This window comes from Pelodiscus sinensis, chromosome 31 (assembly GCF_052426305.1).
Source record: "Pelodiscus sinensis isolate ZL-2025 chromosome 31, ASM5242630v1, whole genome shotgun sequence".
Taxonomy (NCBI): domain Eukaryota; kingdom Metazoa; phylum Chordata; order Testudines; family Trionychidae; genus Pelodiscus; species Pelodiscus sinensis.
Window position 1 is genome coordinate 10,337,667 of NC_143082.1, and position 13,809 is coordinate 10,351,475.

At 43.2% G+C, this 13,809-nt stretch overlaps 1 protein-coding gene across 2 annotated transcripts in view; it reads left to right on the plus strand.

Annotated features, from left to right (window-relative positions):
• Window positions 1-13,450, plus strand: part of LARP4 (La ribonucleoprotein 4) — a 50,434-nt gene extending 36,984 nt beyond the window's left edge. For both annotated transcript variants that reach the window (XM_089774785.1, XM_089774786.1), the window contains exons 11-16: window positions 489-722; window positions 4,545-4,593; window positions 8,072-8,230; window positions 8,781-8,902; window positions 9,214-9,379; window positions 9,765-13,450. In XM_089774785.1, the coding sequence (XP_089630911.1) occupies window positions 489-722; window positions 4,545-4,593; window positions 8,072-8,230; window positions 8,781-8,902; window positions 9,214-9,379; window positions 9,765-10,103 (1,069 nt within the window). In that variant the 3' untranslated portion in view covers window positions 10,104-13,450. The remainder of the gene's footprint in view (window positions 1-488; window positions 723-4,544; window positions 4,594-8,071; window positions 8,231-8,780; window positions 8,903-9,213; window positions 9,380-9,764) is intronic.
• Window positions 13,451-13,809: the final 359 nt, after the last annotated feature.

Consider the following 13,809-nt stretch of genomic DNA (forward strand, 5'->3'; position numbering starts at 1 on the left):
TGGGGTAAATCTTGGCTCACCCTTATATTTTAAAAAGTGATCTTGGGTGTAAAGAGGCTGGAGACCACTGCTCTTGACTAGTCACAGTCCATCTCCCTCCATTTCACTTGTATGTTAGTGATAGTGTGTTAACTGCCTAACTCTTGATCTTTTCCAGAGCTTTCTATTGTCTGTCACCTTGTTTTACTGTCAGGTAGGGACTTCTGGAAGACCACTCAGGATTACTGAGAAGAGGTGGTTTGAGGATGCCTAGTTATATGGTTTGGGAGCTGAACAAAGGAGCGTTTTGTCCTTGGACCTTCAAGTTAGGCAAGGGTGCATGGTCCCTCGTGGAATGTTTTTAATAATGGAGGTGGAACATTTATTTATGGTGTTTTTTAATTACTTCATGCCATATTATCCAATGGGCTCTAGCTTGTGTGGGAGTGAACTCTGCTTATTGATCCTTATGTTGTGGTAATGCCAACCTCTTATTGTATCTCATACAGTGTGAAGCCTAATTTCCGATCATCAGGTAGTTCGGAACACTGTTCAGAGGGCGCAGCTGTGGTTGGTACAGTGTCGATGGGGGATGGACCACTGAACAGAAGTAACTTGAGGAATTTTGGTATAGAACGACATACCAGTACTCTTACAGGACAGCAGGAACAAGTCTGTTCTCCAAAGGATTACCCCACCTCACAGATGGAACAGAATGGAGACTACAACAGTGGCAGGGGCAGGTAATGGATTGCATCAATGAAATTCTTTCTTCACAATGAAAGAATTGTGTGGTGTGAGAAATGCTGTACCATGGTGTTGGGGAAACAATTGTGAAGCCCGCTCCAGTTGAATTTTTATAAAGCAATATAACTTCAGGTTTTGAACACAACTGTTCAGTTACCTGTGGAATGGTCTAGAGAGGAATTGACATTCAATTGAACAAGCAAATTGAGCCTAATGCATTTTGAACTTTCTAAAGTGAGGTTAAAAACATTTGGACTTAGCATTCATTTTTTTACAAACTCTAAAGATAGAAAATTCATACAATTAGTAGTATTTAGAGATGTCCTTGTAGAAGCAAGAGGAAGACAAAAGGACAGGGTAGGCCCGTTAATCAATGAGGAGGGGAAAAATAATAACACAATGTGAAAATGGCAGAGGTTCTTATTGACTTTTTCAGCTTTCACCAAGATTGTTAGTGGTTGGACATGAAACATAGTGAATGCCAGTGAAAATATGGTAGGTTCAGAAGCTACAATAGGGAAAGATCAAGTTAAATCCTTATCCTTATCTAGTTTAGATGTCTTCTAGCTACTAGGGGAGGGGTGTGCTGACCCACAGAAAAAATCAGTGTGGGGCTGCACAAAAGTGAGGAGCAAAACAAAGCATCTCGCTGAGAACACCTCTGTCACTGGGGCCCCTGACTGAGAACCAGAAAAGCATTTCTCCACATTCTCCTCGTGAACCAGAGCGTGGTTGATCCTGGGCTAATAGATTTTGTGGGCCTCCCTAGGCTCTAGTGTGGGGCCAAAAATGAGGGCTTTGGGGTGTGGGAAGGGGGCTGCTGTTTAGTAGGCTTGGGGTTGGGTGGGTGGGTGTGCAGGAGCCAAACGGAGATGTGCAGTCTGGGTTGGAGGGGGTGCAGGTGTGGGCTGGTGATTGGAGGTGGGCGGGTCTGGGAGGGTGGTAGCATGTAGGAGTGGGCTAGGGATGGGAGGTTGTGGTCAGAATGGGGGTGGAGGAGTCGGGGTGGGGATGCAGGATCTGGACAATGTTGGGGAAGCCCCGAGCCTTGGGGACCAGATCCAGGCAAGCCAGGGGTTGGCTGTGGTCCCTGGGCCATAGGTTCCCCACCCATGCACTAGTGTTTGATTTAACTGCATTCTAGACTAATCAAGGAGTTGACTGAAGAGATACCTGAGTCATTAGCCATCATTTTTTTAAATGTCTGGATGATGGGGGAGATTCCAGAAGTCCTGGGAAAAGGCAAATATAGTGCCCATTTATAAAAAAGGAAATCAGGATAACCCAGGGAATTACAGACCAGTCCTCTTAACTTCTGTACCTGGAAAGATAATGGAGCAAATTTAATGAATCCATTTGCAAGCCTCTAAAGATAATATAAGTATCAGTATGGATGTGTAAAGAACATGTCAGAACATCCTGGTAACTTTCTTTGACAGGGTAACAAGCCTTGTGGAAAAGAGGGAAGCTGTAGATGTGGTATATCTAGCCTTACGTATGGGTTTTGATAATCTTCCTCATTAATAAACTAAGGAACTAGAACCTACATGGAGCTCCTAGAAGATGGGTACATAAATGGTTGGATAACCACTCTCTAGGAACAGTTATCAATGATTCAGTCATGCTGCAGTGACATGAGTGGGGTCCCGGTGGGGTCAGTTATGGGTCCAGTTCTATTCAGTAATTTAGATATTGTCCGAGTACACTTTTTATAAAGTTTGTGGATGATACTAAGCTGGGAGGGGTTGCAAGTGTTTTGGAGGAACAGTCAGTTGCACATGTGGAAAATGACTGCCTAGGAAGGAGTACAGGCAGCCCCCGGGTTACATGGATCCGACTTACTTCGGATCCGTACTTACAAACGGGGTGAGGCAACCCCACACTAGCTGCTTCCCCCCAGCAGACCAGGGAGACGCCAAGCTAGCGCCCCCTCACCTCCCCCCAGCAGACTAGGGAGACGCGGAGCGGCTTTTCTCAGCAGACACCTCAGCTTGAGAATAAAGGACTGAGGGAAGTGAGGTGTGGGAGAATAAAACTGAGCTCTGGAGAAATGTTTGGCTAGAGTTTCCCCTACAATATGTACCATTTCCGACTTACATACAAATTCAACTTAAGAACAAACCTACAGTCCCTATCTTGTACGTAACGCAGGGACTGCCTGTACTCCAGAAAGGGATCTGGGGGTCATGGTGGACCACAAAGTAAACGAGTCAACAGTGTGATGCTGTTGCAAAAAAAAAAAAAAAAGCCAACACCACTCTGGGATGCATTAGTAGGAGTGTTGGAAGCAAGGCATGAAGTAATTCTGCTCTACTCCATGGTGATTAGGCTTCAGTTACAGTATTTTGTTGAGTTCCTGGTGCTGCATTTCAAGAAAGATGTGGAGCAGGTCCAGAGAAAAATGATTAAAGGTGTAGAGAACATGAGCTATGAGGGAAGACTAGAAGAATTGGGTTTGTTTAGTTACTAAAAGAAAAGACTAAGAGGGGAGATGATAGCAGTTTTCTAGTACCTAAAAGGGTATTACAAGTAGGAGAGAGAAAAATTGTTCCCCATAACCTTTGAAGATAGGAAAAGAAGCAATGGACTTGAATTTCATCAGGCAGTTTGGGTTGGACATGAGGAAAAACTTCCTAACTCTCAGGTTGGTTAAGAACTAGAGATGTAAAAATGCCTTTAACAATGTAACTGCTATTTTTTAAGCCATTACATGCCCTGTGGGCTCTGCAGCATAAAGCTTAAATAAGCTTCCTCCTCAGGCACACCGCTGGCAAGGGCTGCTGCTGCTGGCCCTGCTCCGGAGGAGGCAGCATTGCTGCAGGCTCTGTAGAGTGCTCCTGGAGAATCTGCCTGGGCCCACCACAGATAGGAGCCCTGTGGGGCTGGAGCAGTCGCCTGCTTGTGGTGAGCTACTCCAGCCCCTGCTGATTAACCAGAACTAGTAAGCCGCAACCATTAGAAGCTTACCAGTTAACCTTTTACATCCCTATTAAAAAGTGGAATAAATTACCTTGGGAGGTTGTGGAATCTCCCTCACTGGAGATATTTAAGAGTGGATTAGACAAACATCTGTCAGGAGTGATCTGGATGGTGTTTGACCCTGCCATGAGGTTTCTTCCAGTCCTATAATTGTAAGTTAAAACTTTTTTATTAAAGAAAAACATGTTTCTGTAGAAACTCTGTTCTATATCACACTTAGAATTCTGGGCCTTGTCTAAACTGCCAAGTTTTGTTAATAGCCCAAAGCTGACACACACAATGTCCAAAGAGTGTTTATGCTTGCTCACTCAGACAGTTTATCTCCACATTGGGGGCACCATCATTGAAAGGGTGAAGCTCTATGAATATTTATGCCACAATGCAGTGTTGTGGAAAAGTGGAGCTGATAATTGTGCATCTTTGGATTCTCTTGGTCCTCCCACAGTCTCCTCAGCTGCTGGGAACAGCATCTTGAGTAGCTTGTAAGCTCTCTGTGCTAAAGAATGCTAAAGCAGTACAGCAGTCCACTCCTTCTAAACAGCTTGCTGACGAAGATGACATCGGTTTAGTTTGCAAAACAAGTTAATGCACTGGGAAACCATGTAAGGTCCCTAAGAATGGAGAACAGGAGTTTTTTGGGTCTGATCAATAGGCACTATTATAACTTTTTTTTAAAACTTTTGCATCAACTATAGGAGGAAGAATAGTTACTTAGGAATCCCCTTTCAGGTACATGCTTCCCCATTATGGGAGATACAATTAGGAGCTAGGTTAATATGCTTGCTGAGGATTCTCCCCCCCCCCCCCCCCCCGCCCCCCCCCTTTTTTTGTCTTCAAAGGAGGAATGTTTTCCGAGGTCGGAGAAGACGAGAAGATGACCGTCTTTCAGTAAGTTCCATTTTCATTATTGGGGGGGGGGGGCCAGCGAAGGGGATAGAGATGCTGCTGCTTTGAAGTACCCGTTTCTCCTCCCCCCTGGGGGAGGGGGAGAAAGCAACTAGTCGACTAGTCTTTCACATCCCTATTTGATGGCTCCATCCTTCTGTGTGGTGTGGGGTTTTTGGTTTGTTAGTTACAAGGACAAGTTGCCCTGCATACATATCCCAGTTTTCTCTCAAAGTGGTTTCAGGTTTTCATTTGAATCAAACTATTTGTTTGGAAGTCTCGCGAGCCTTATTCTTCCAAAGATAGAGACTACGGGTATGTCTACGTTTGCACCCTACTTCGAACTAGGGATGCAAATGTAGGCATTCGAAATAGTCAATGAAGCGGGGATTTAAATATCCCGTGCTTCATTAGCATGATTTCGCCAGCGCGTTTCGAAACAGCTGTTGATGGGAGTAACGCGCTTCATTGCCTATTTCAAATGCCTACATTTGCATCTCTAGTTCGAACTAGGGTGCAAGTGTAGACATACCCTACATCTCTTAGGCTATGTCTAGACTATGTCTATCTCTTAGGCTGTGCCTCGTGAAATGAGGTTTACCGGAGCGGTTGACAAAGGCTTCCCTTGTCGACCGCGCCGCGCTGTGCTGTGCTGGATCAGCTGATTGTCGGCACAGCGTGGCAGCCATTTTTAGTTTAATGAAGCGGGGATTATTTAAATCCCTGCTTATTCGCCACAGTCAAAGAAACTATTTTACATGGCTTCATCAACGGAGCCATGTAGCCTAGACATAGCCCTAGAAGTTCATGACACATCAGTTTTTCACTTGAACAGATCCTAAAGAGCATAGATTTCCTCTACATTTTCCCTGAGCAAATGAGAGGGAAAACTGTTTGCTTTGAGAGGATTTCTTCTTGGTTTTGTTTTCGTGTGAGTCTGCCAGGGCCAAACTGAGCCATTCTGGTGCCCCGGGCAGACAGGTTAATTGTGCCCTGGGTTGGGGGAGGGTGCATGCATGGCCCCGCCCCCTCCTGGCGCATGGGGAGAGCGCGTAGAGCTGGTGGCGGCAGGACACTTGTGCCCGGCACGGCCCATCCTGGCTACCACCGCTGGCGCACAGCTCGAGGCCACCCGAGGCGAGCCGAGCTTGGTCGCGCAGGGCTCTGCGGCTGTGGGAGGGAGGGCGCTGCTGGCCAGCACTGCGGGGGTTAACGCAGCTCCCACCCCAGGTGGCCACTGGGAGCTGTTGTAGTCCGGGAGTCGGGTGCTGCGCGCCCCTTACAGCTGCCATCAGGCGCCCCCCCATAGGTTGGCACCCTGGGCATCTGCCCAGCTAGCCCATGCCTTAATCTGGCCCTGATGTCGGCTGAATTCCCTAACCTGGCACTTCGAGTGTAGGTGATGGGGGGCCGGCTAGCAAAACAAAAAGTCAGATCCTGTCTCTGCAGTTCCTAGAGATAGAAAAGTTTTCCCTTCAGTTTCCCATGAAATCCATTGGCTCTGCCACCACCAAGTGTACTAATACTTTTTCCAGGAAAGAAATCTCTTGGAATCTCTTCCCTGAGGGCAAAACCCTCAACCTCCTTCCCCAGCAGTTGGAAAAACAAACATGAACAGCCTCCCTGAGAACAATGAACCTGAGCTTGCTTGCTCTCTGGTAACCCGTCTGCAGCCAGGCACATAAGCTTAAGGACATACAAGTTCAACAAGTGCCAGTTAACAGAACAAAAAAACCCCACTTTTTTAATTATTAAAACAAGACTGTTGTTGCAAGAATAGTAAATGGCTTGGTGTTAAAAAGTCATGAATTGAAACCAAATTCTTGGGATTACTTCTTGGATACGGGGGGGTGGGTGAAATAGCAATTAACCAGCTCAAACATAAGTTCCAAACCTTAAATAATGAAAACAATAAACCCTTATGGACTACCTAAACTTTTTCCTAATCTTACATTCTGATGAGTTGGTTTCTTCCCTCTGTACCTGGAGAAGATCCCCGTCTCTCTAACGAAGGAGACTGCTGCTCCTCAGTTTGAAATTCTTGCGCTTTGTTTCATTGGCTCAATATCCAAAGCCCCCTCCCTCAGATGCAGAATAGCTTAAGGTTAGTTTAACTTTTTCCTCACTCTCCAGGTAAGTTTAGGCTCTCCTTTGCAGCTCCTGTTTACAGCACGATCTACTACAAAATGCGAATGTTCTCTACATCAGAATTTCAGTGGTCTTCAGGGTCAGTGACATGTACACATCTGTTGCCTGGTCTTTGTTTTGGTTCAGTTGTTTACCAAACGTTGTACTCTTAGGCCTCCAGCAACAATTCTAAATTTGGAAGGGAAATAGCGCCATCCTTGTTTAGGTAGACTTATTACCCACCTCTATTGGGAGCTGCTTGTGAGTGACCTAGACTTGAATACACATTTGACAGAACTGGAAGATGGGGTGGGGGTAGGGAGGGTTTATACACTTAGTCTGTAACGGTTCTTGGAGATGTTACTCATGTCCTTTCCTCAATCTACCCTCCTTCCACTCTCCATCAGAATCACTTTGAATGCAAGCTTTCAGTGTGAAAGGATGGTGGTGGGAGGAGGATTAGGGCTCCACATTTCCTTTGTCTAGCAGAAGGAAGTAGGTGAAGGCATCATGTGCTCTCCCTGTAAGCAGAGCTATGGGAAAAGTTCACTTTGATGCAGTCACACAGACACCCGAAATGGAGCGGATATGTGCAACTTATCTTGAGGGACAAGAGTTGGAGGTGATACATAATCCTTTTTATGCTCTATATAGGCAGTTATTAAACACTTTACTTAAGTGAAACTGCAAAATGAGTATAGGGAGGCAAATTGAATTACTACAGTTTCATGTTTCCTGGCCAAATTCTAAGTCCTATTAAAATGATAGGGAATTTCCAGTGTTCTTTATATTGTGAAAAATGTCACTGCCTTGGCACTTATCAGGCATGTGCTGCATACTGATTGTGAGAAAGATGTATCCCTGAATCGTCAAGATGTCCTGATATATGGGGTGTGGTGTTCGATAGCCTTCCATTCAAGAGCTGTCCTGATGCTTCTTAGCTTGAAATGTTTCTAGGTAGAGCCTTGTGCAGATACAAATGTCTAGCCATGATTAGACATTAGAAACCACACATCTGCAGAGCTCTACTCAGTAGAGACACTACGGTCAACAGAGGGGAGCATTGTTCCATCACAACCAGGAGCTGGCATCTCACGTCAGCAGTGCACCTTTAGTACCCCCAGCTGCGGCATGTCCTATCTGAGGTTGTACAGTACCACGGCCAGAAGGAGCTGCCAGTACAGGATATTGGCTTCTGGGCGCGACAGGACGATGCTACATTCAGTTGATCACAGTGTCTCTTGGGAGTAGAGCCCATTAGGCATTTGTATTCATGCAGGCTTTGTTTATAGGCTCACGTTACAAGGTGACATTGTTACATAGTGTACGTTAACTGACTTTTCTCTTCTTCTAGCGACCTCAGTCTTCTGTAGAAACAAAGACTCAGACACCAAAGTTTGACTTACTAGCATCAAATTTCCCTCCCCTGCCTGGCAGTACAGCAAAAATACAAGAGGAGGCTGTGCTGGAAAACAGGATGTCCGACATCGTTAAAGGAACTGGCAAAGAGAAGGTACTTGCTTCTACTTCTGAAGTGCACATCGAGATGATTAATTTCACTCCTTGTCCACATGTCCTTAACGTTTTTCAGGCTTACTAGAAGTCTGTGCCCCCCTGCTCGTTACACTTGCCAACTCTCTTCTTGCCCCCCCCCCCCCCCTCCCCAGCTGCCAGGGAGGGCCAGGCTGAGGTATGTCAGCCCTGGCCTGCAGTCTCCGCCCCTGAGGGGGAGAGGTGAGTCCAGGCCAGTCTCAGTTCTTCCCCAGATGCAGGCAGGGTTGAGGGAGGGGGGCCGGGCCAAGGCCTCAGGCTCTCTCCCGCCAGCCGCTACAAGGGAGGGAGATAGGAGGCTGGTGAGATGCAGAGTGATGTGATGACGTTACTCTGGTCCCACAAGAAAATTTTTTGAGAGAGATCGATCTTAGGGTTAATTCCTACTGTACATGTATATTTAACTTTACATTTTTATTGTCTGGTGACCATTAAGTTTTATGGTGTCTAACACTAGTATTGGTATATTGACTGTGATCCTTCTGCAGTTTTAAAATTTTTCTTCTCTTCAGGAGTGCAAAGAGTTGGTGGTCAGTTGTCCTGCATCTGCTCAAGAAGAGCAGGCACACAGTCCTGTCCAGCAACCTCTCACAAGTGTGAGCTTACCAAGCAGGGCTGAGGTGTCTACACTAAGGTATGTAATTGGCTAGGCTAATTTGAGAAGTGTCTTTAGAAAGAAGCTGGTGTGTAGTGTGAAGGGAAGTCTTGGTTAGTTCTACTGTAACAGAGCATTATCTCCAGTTCCTCTCCATGCTGGATGCTTTTGATAGAGGCCTCTGTTCTTCTGAAAAGTTGTTGACTGTTCCAAACTTGGTGGAAACCTTGGGCGTCCTGCTCAGTTAAAACTTGAAGGTAGTGACTTGAAGGAAGAGAAAAAGGCATTCCTGAAACTGAAATACCTCTAAAACAGATTTTAATGTTGAACTATCTTGTTTAATCTGTTAGCACAACTCAGACAGATAAGAAGCCAGAAGCAGTCCCTGCTCAGAAGGATGTTATAAGCCACACTTCTCCACCTGTGTCTGTACGTCCCCTCAGTGCTGCAAAGCCACAGAGGACAAATACTACATCTGCTACCAGTGGAAATGCAGCACTTACTGTGACAGTACAGGTAAGGTCAGCTGCTTTGGGTAGGAACTCAGCACTATCTAGTAAACTTACTTCCACACACTGGAGGCTGGTGGCTAGAAAATCGGGTAACTTTACTCTCCACCCCTAAAACAGATCATGGTACTCCCCATTTGAAGTCTGTGGATGTGTGCTTCCCTTTCTGCTCTACCCTCAGACATGATCATAGTATTCCCCAGTCCAGGAGCAAACAGCTTCATGTAGATTCTGGTTTTTGAACTTCCACTAGGTACTCAAGAATAAGCAGTGCATGTTCTGACACTGTGTTCTTTTAAGTGTGCCTGGGGTATTCTTGAAGACCTTTCAGGTATAGGTTGTTTTCAGCAGAATGTGTAAACTTCTTCTTTCTCTACCCTTGGCACCCAAAGGAGCCGCGCAAGCTCAGTTATGCTGAAGTCTGCCAGAAACCCCCGAAGGAGCCCACTCCAGTTCCTGTTCAGCCACTTAGGGAGCTTCGTACCAATGTAGCTTCCCCTGCCAAAAATGAAGAAAACAATACTCCTGAAAAAGCTTCAGAGAGGGCTCATGAGAAGCTTGACGGCCGGGCGGCAAAGGATCTTTCTGGGTTCAGAGGCAATGGGCCTCCCAGGGGACCTGCTGGAAAAATCAGGGAACAGAGGCGCCAGTTTGGACGCAGATCTTCACCTCAGGGAGCACCTCGGCGTATCGGCAAGGAGCAGTATGTGCCACCCCGATCACCAAAGTAAAACTCATCAACTTTTTTTTCTATTTTAATTTGAGCTGTGGACTAAAGAGCAGCACAGGAGACAGACCATCAGGAGGAGGTATTCGGGGAACACGAATACCGAACTAGAGTATACGGTTTGAGTGTGGAGAAGGTGGGGAGGGTCCCAAAATTCATCTCTAAAAGTGATTTCACAAATGCTGGAGGATTTCAATCAATATAAATATATAGAGATTATAATTTTTGTATTTTTTTTAATTTTGCAGAGGGTTCCCTGCCTGAAATCAACTTTGAGGTTGTGAATTAGTGTTTTGACAAGATGAAAAAAATGTCATAACATGTCCCTCAGTGTATAAGGAAGAGGGCAAGAGAATATTATTTTTTTGGATTTAAAAAAAAAAAGCATTTCTGTAAAATTAGAAGTTACTTTTTTAAACCTATTTAATGTTTGGCTTATAGGGTGAGATGTATGCCATTAATGGCCTTGCATTGCAAAGCAGGTCCACAACTGAGATGCTTGGTCGGTGTGCTTGAATTGAGTGCGTGCAGCCATATACTGTTATGTCATGATTTAGTCAATGATGGTAAAAAAACCAAAACCTGAATGCACTACTGTATTAGAACTTTGTAATTCCAGATTGAAATGTAGTTTTTTGACATGACTAATATTTCATTCAGCAAGCTTTTTAAACTCTGATTTTACTAGAGATCTGTTTGCAGATCAGACCATGAGAACAGTAAGAATAGTTGATATCCTAGATGCAAGAAGGGGGAAGGGAGACATGTTTGGGATTTTTAATTTTCCCTTTACCTATCAATTGAGGGCAGCATTTTAATTTTTTTTATTGCTTAAATGTTGTTTTCTCTAACCCCTTTATTATAGACTTGTGTGCATTTATCTGGTGTTTTCCTGAGGCAGGCCCAGTTAATGGAAGACTGCACCCCGGTGGTGGTAGTGTCATAGGTGAAGGGCCTGAGCTTTCAGTTGCACTCAAGGAATTCTCCTTTGCAGGTGGGACTCTTGAGGGCAGGTTCAAAGCCCCAAATGGGTCTGAAATTGAGGCTTTTGATTTCCTGTGAGACATTCAGCAGTTGGGGGGGCATGGCCAAGTTTCCATATAGTGACTTAGATTGGTTCTCTGGATTAGTGTTAAGCACTATTATAGTATACGTATTAGGGAAACTCTACAGCAGATAGTAGCTCCTGACTTTTTAATTGCTTGGAACTAACAGTTTAAAGTGGAACAAAGGCCATGAGGTTTTAATTTTAATTTCAAAGAGCTTACTTTGACTAAATTCACAACACTATTGGGTAGTAGGCAGTTGAGTTTGAGCTAATTACCATAAATGACTAAAGGCAACAGGAAAAATTCAATGCATTAATTTGCCAAAATAAGCATGCCCACATTCAGAGTTCTGTATAAAGTGTTAAGAAAAGTAGCTCACAGCAGTAAGAATTGTACTTTTTTTTTTTCTTTTAGGGAATAGGAAGTGTACAAATTTAAAGCTGTAAGTTGTGAACACACTGGAAAATTCAGTTGATACATTCATTCTAATGGCATCACTAGCATATATTACTAAGATGTTTACGATATGTAAATGACAGTTAAAATTATGTTAACTGTGAAATCTTCACCTTTTGATTTCTTAGCCAGGTGAACCCTGGTGACTTCTTACTCCCATCAACTGCTTTGAGAACTCTTGTATCTATTTTTATAAATATATATATATATATATATAAAGCCAGAGTTGTCATTTCTCTAACTTATTATTCAGCTTGGCAGTTGCTTTTGATTTGATTCATGAGTCCTATATTAATGCAGTTAACTGTTGGTTTTGTGCATGTTGCGTACATTAAAACAATCATTACTCAGTTGTAAACTACCCGTACTAGGTTCAGGGGTTTAATTACCAAAATCATGGATCAAATCTATTATTTAAGAATGCTTACAAACCTGTCTCAGTTTACGTGGATAATGCTACATTTGATGGTAATGATACAAGGAAGTTTAAGTATTTAAACAGGTTAAGAGCTCTGTGAAATGCATCAAATATCAAAGAAGCTGCTTTCTATAAATAATTTTATAAATTTAATTACTGCACACAGTGGAAAAATAACATGTATTCTGTATAATAGTCACCAATATTAGGGTAATGTGCACTTTGATTGCAGAGTGAACGATGTGTTGGAATTCTAATAGCAGCCATGAGCTGGTTGCAATTAAGAGGAAGATCTCTTTGGTAAGAGACTTTTGCAAATGTACAATCTCTGGCGCCTAGCTTGGCTAAACTGGCATGTTAATTTTGACCTATGTGGGCATCTGCTTTTAAATTGGTGCATAGAGCTTGTTGAGCTGGAAGATAGAATTTGAGTATTTCTGACAGTTGTAAAATGTAGCTTTTTCCTTTTATTAGATGTATTAAAAAAAAACCTTACAGCTCAATCTTTTTACTTGTAAGGTGATTGGAAAAACTTGGTGTGAAAGGAATGTTTTATGTCTTAAATGTGCATTTTCCAGTAACAGATTATGGTCTTGTATAGTGTATGCAAATAAGTCTGTAAATTTGTTGGCTTTTTTCCCAAGCATATTCTAATTCTATCAGATTAGGGAGTTCACCATAAGTAAACTATTTGATACTGGTGTGCAAAGACTTAACATTAGGATTCCCTTCCTTCTGCCACTGCCATGCATACTGTTGTCTTTTTTAGGGGGTGTTTGGTGTTGGTGGGGAAATAAAGTAAATATAAAGGCTTTGAAAACTAGTTTTGTGTGCAAGGTCTCCTGCAGTACTCGTATTGCATGGCAAACACATAACATAGGCTAGCTGCTACTTCTCATTCTCCAGATATAGTCGCAAGCAAATTCTTGTTTCTTGCCCACCAAGTTTTCCTGTTTGACAGACTATTGGAAACAAGGACAAAAAGACCATTTGAGAGCCAGATTTTGCAGAGTTGCTTGTGAAACTCTATTGTCTTCAGCTGAAGTGCCTCATGACTGGCTCTTCTTCCACAAAGGTTCATTGAGCTACTGAAGATGATGGATTCTTAGTAACTCTTTCATTTTCACCACACAGGGCACAGGCATTCTTTTACCTACTGACTGTAGTTAAAGCGCACAAAAAATACAGCTCAATTTTTAGTTTCATGAATTGTCACATTTCCAAAATTAGTCTGTTTGATTAGCTACAAAGATGTATTGCTCAAATTAAACTTCCACTTGATTTGTGGAAAAGATTGGGCCTTTTGTGGGTGTGGGTGGTTAGGGCAGGGGAAGGAGAGACTGTGATTGTAAAATTGAAGTGCAAAAATTTAATTTTGAAAATTAAGTTGGTTTTATAACGTCATACATTCCTGCTGTTTTTTTTTTTGTTTTTTTGTTTTTTTTTTTTTAAATAACCAAGTTAGCTTGGCACAGTGTGGTGGTGCAATTTTAGCAGTAGGTAAAATAAAATAACCCATCCTATTAAGCAGAAGAGAACAAGGATGATATTGTGGCAGATCAATAGCAATTAATTGACTTAATTGATGCTTTACTGTAGTTAAATAGCTATGGCCTTGCTACTTTGTCAATATCCACTTATATCTTTAAAATGTCTTTTTTTTTTCTTTTAACTGTTATCCCAGGTGAACGTTCGCTTGGGTAAAATCTGTGTACAGACAATATTTTAAACTTGTAAAATGAACCATTGTATTACAAACAGGATGCAACAGAAATGCACTTCTGAGG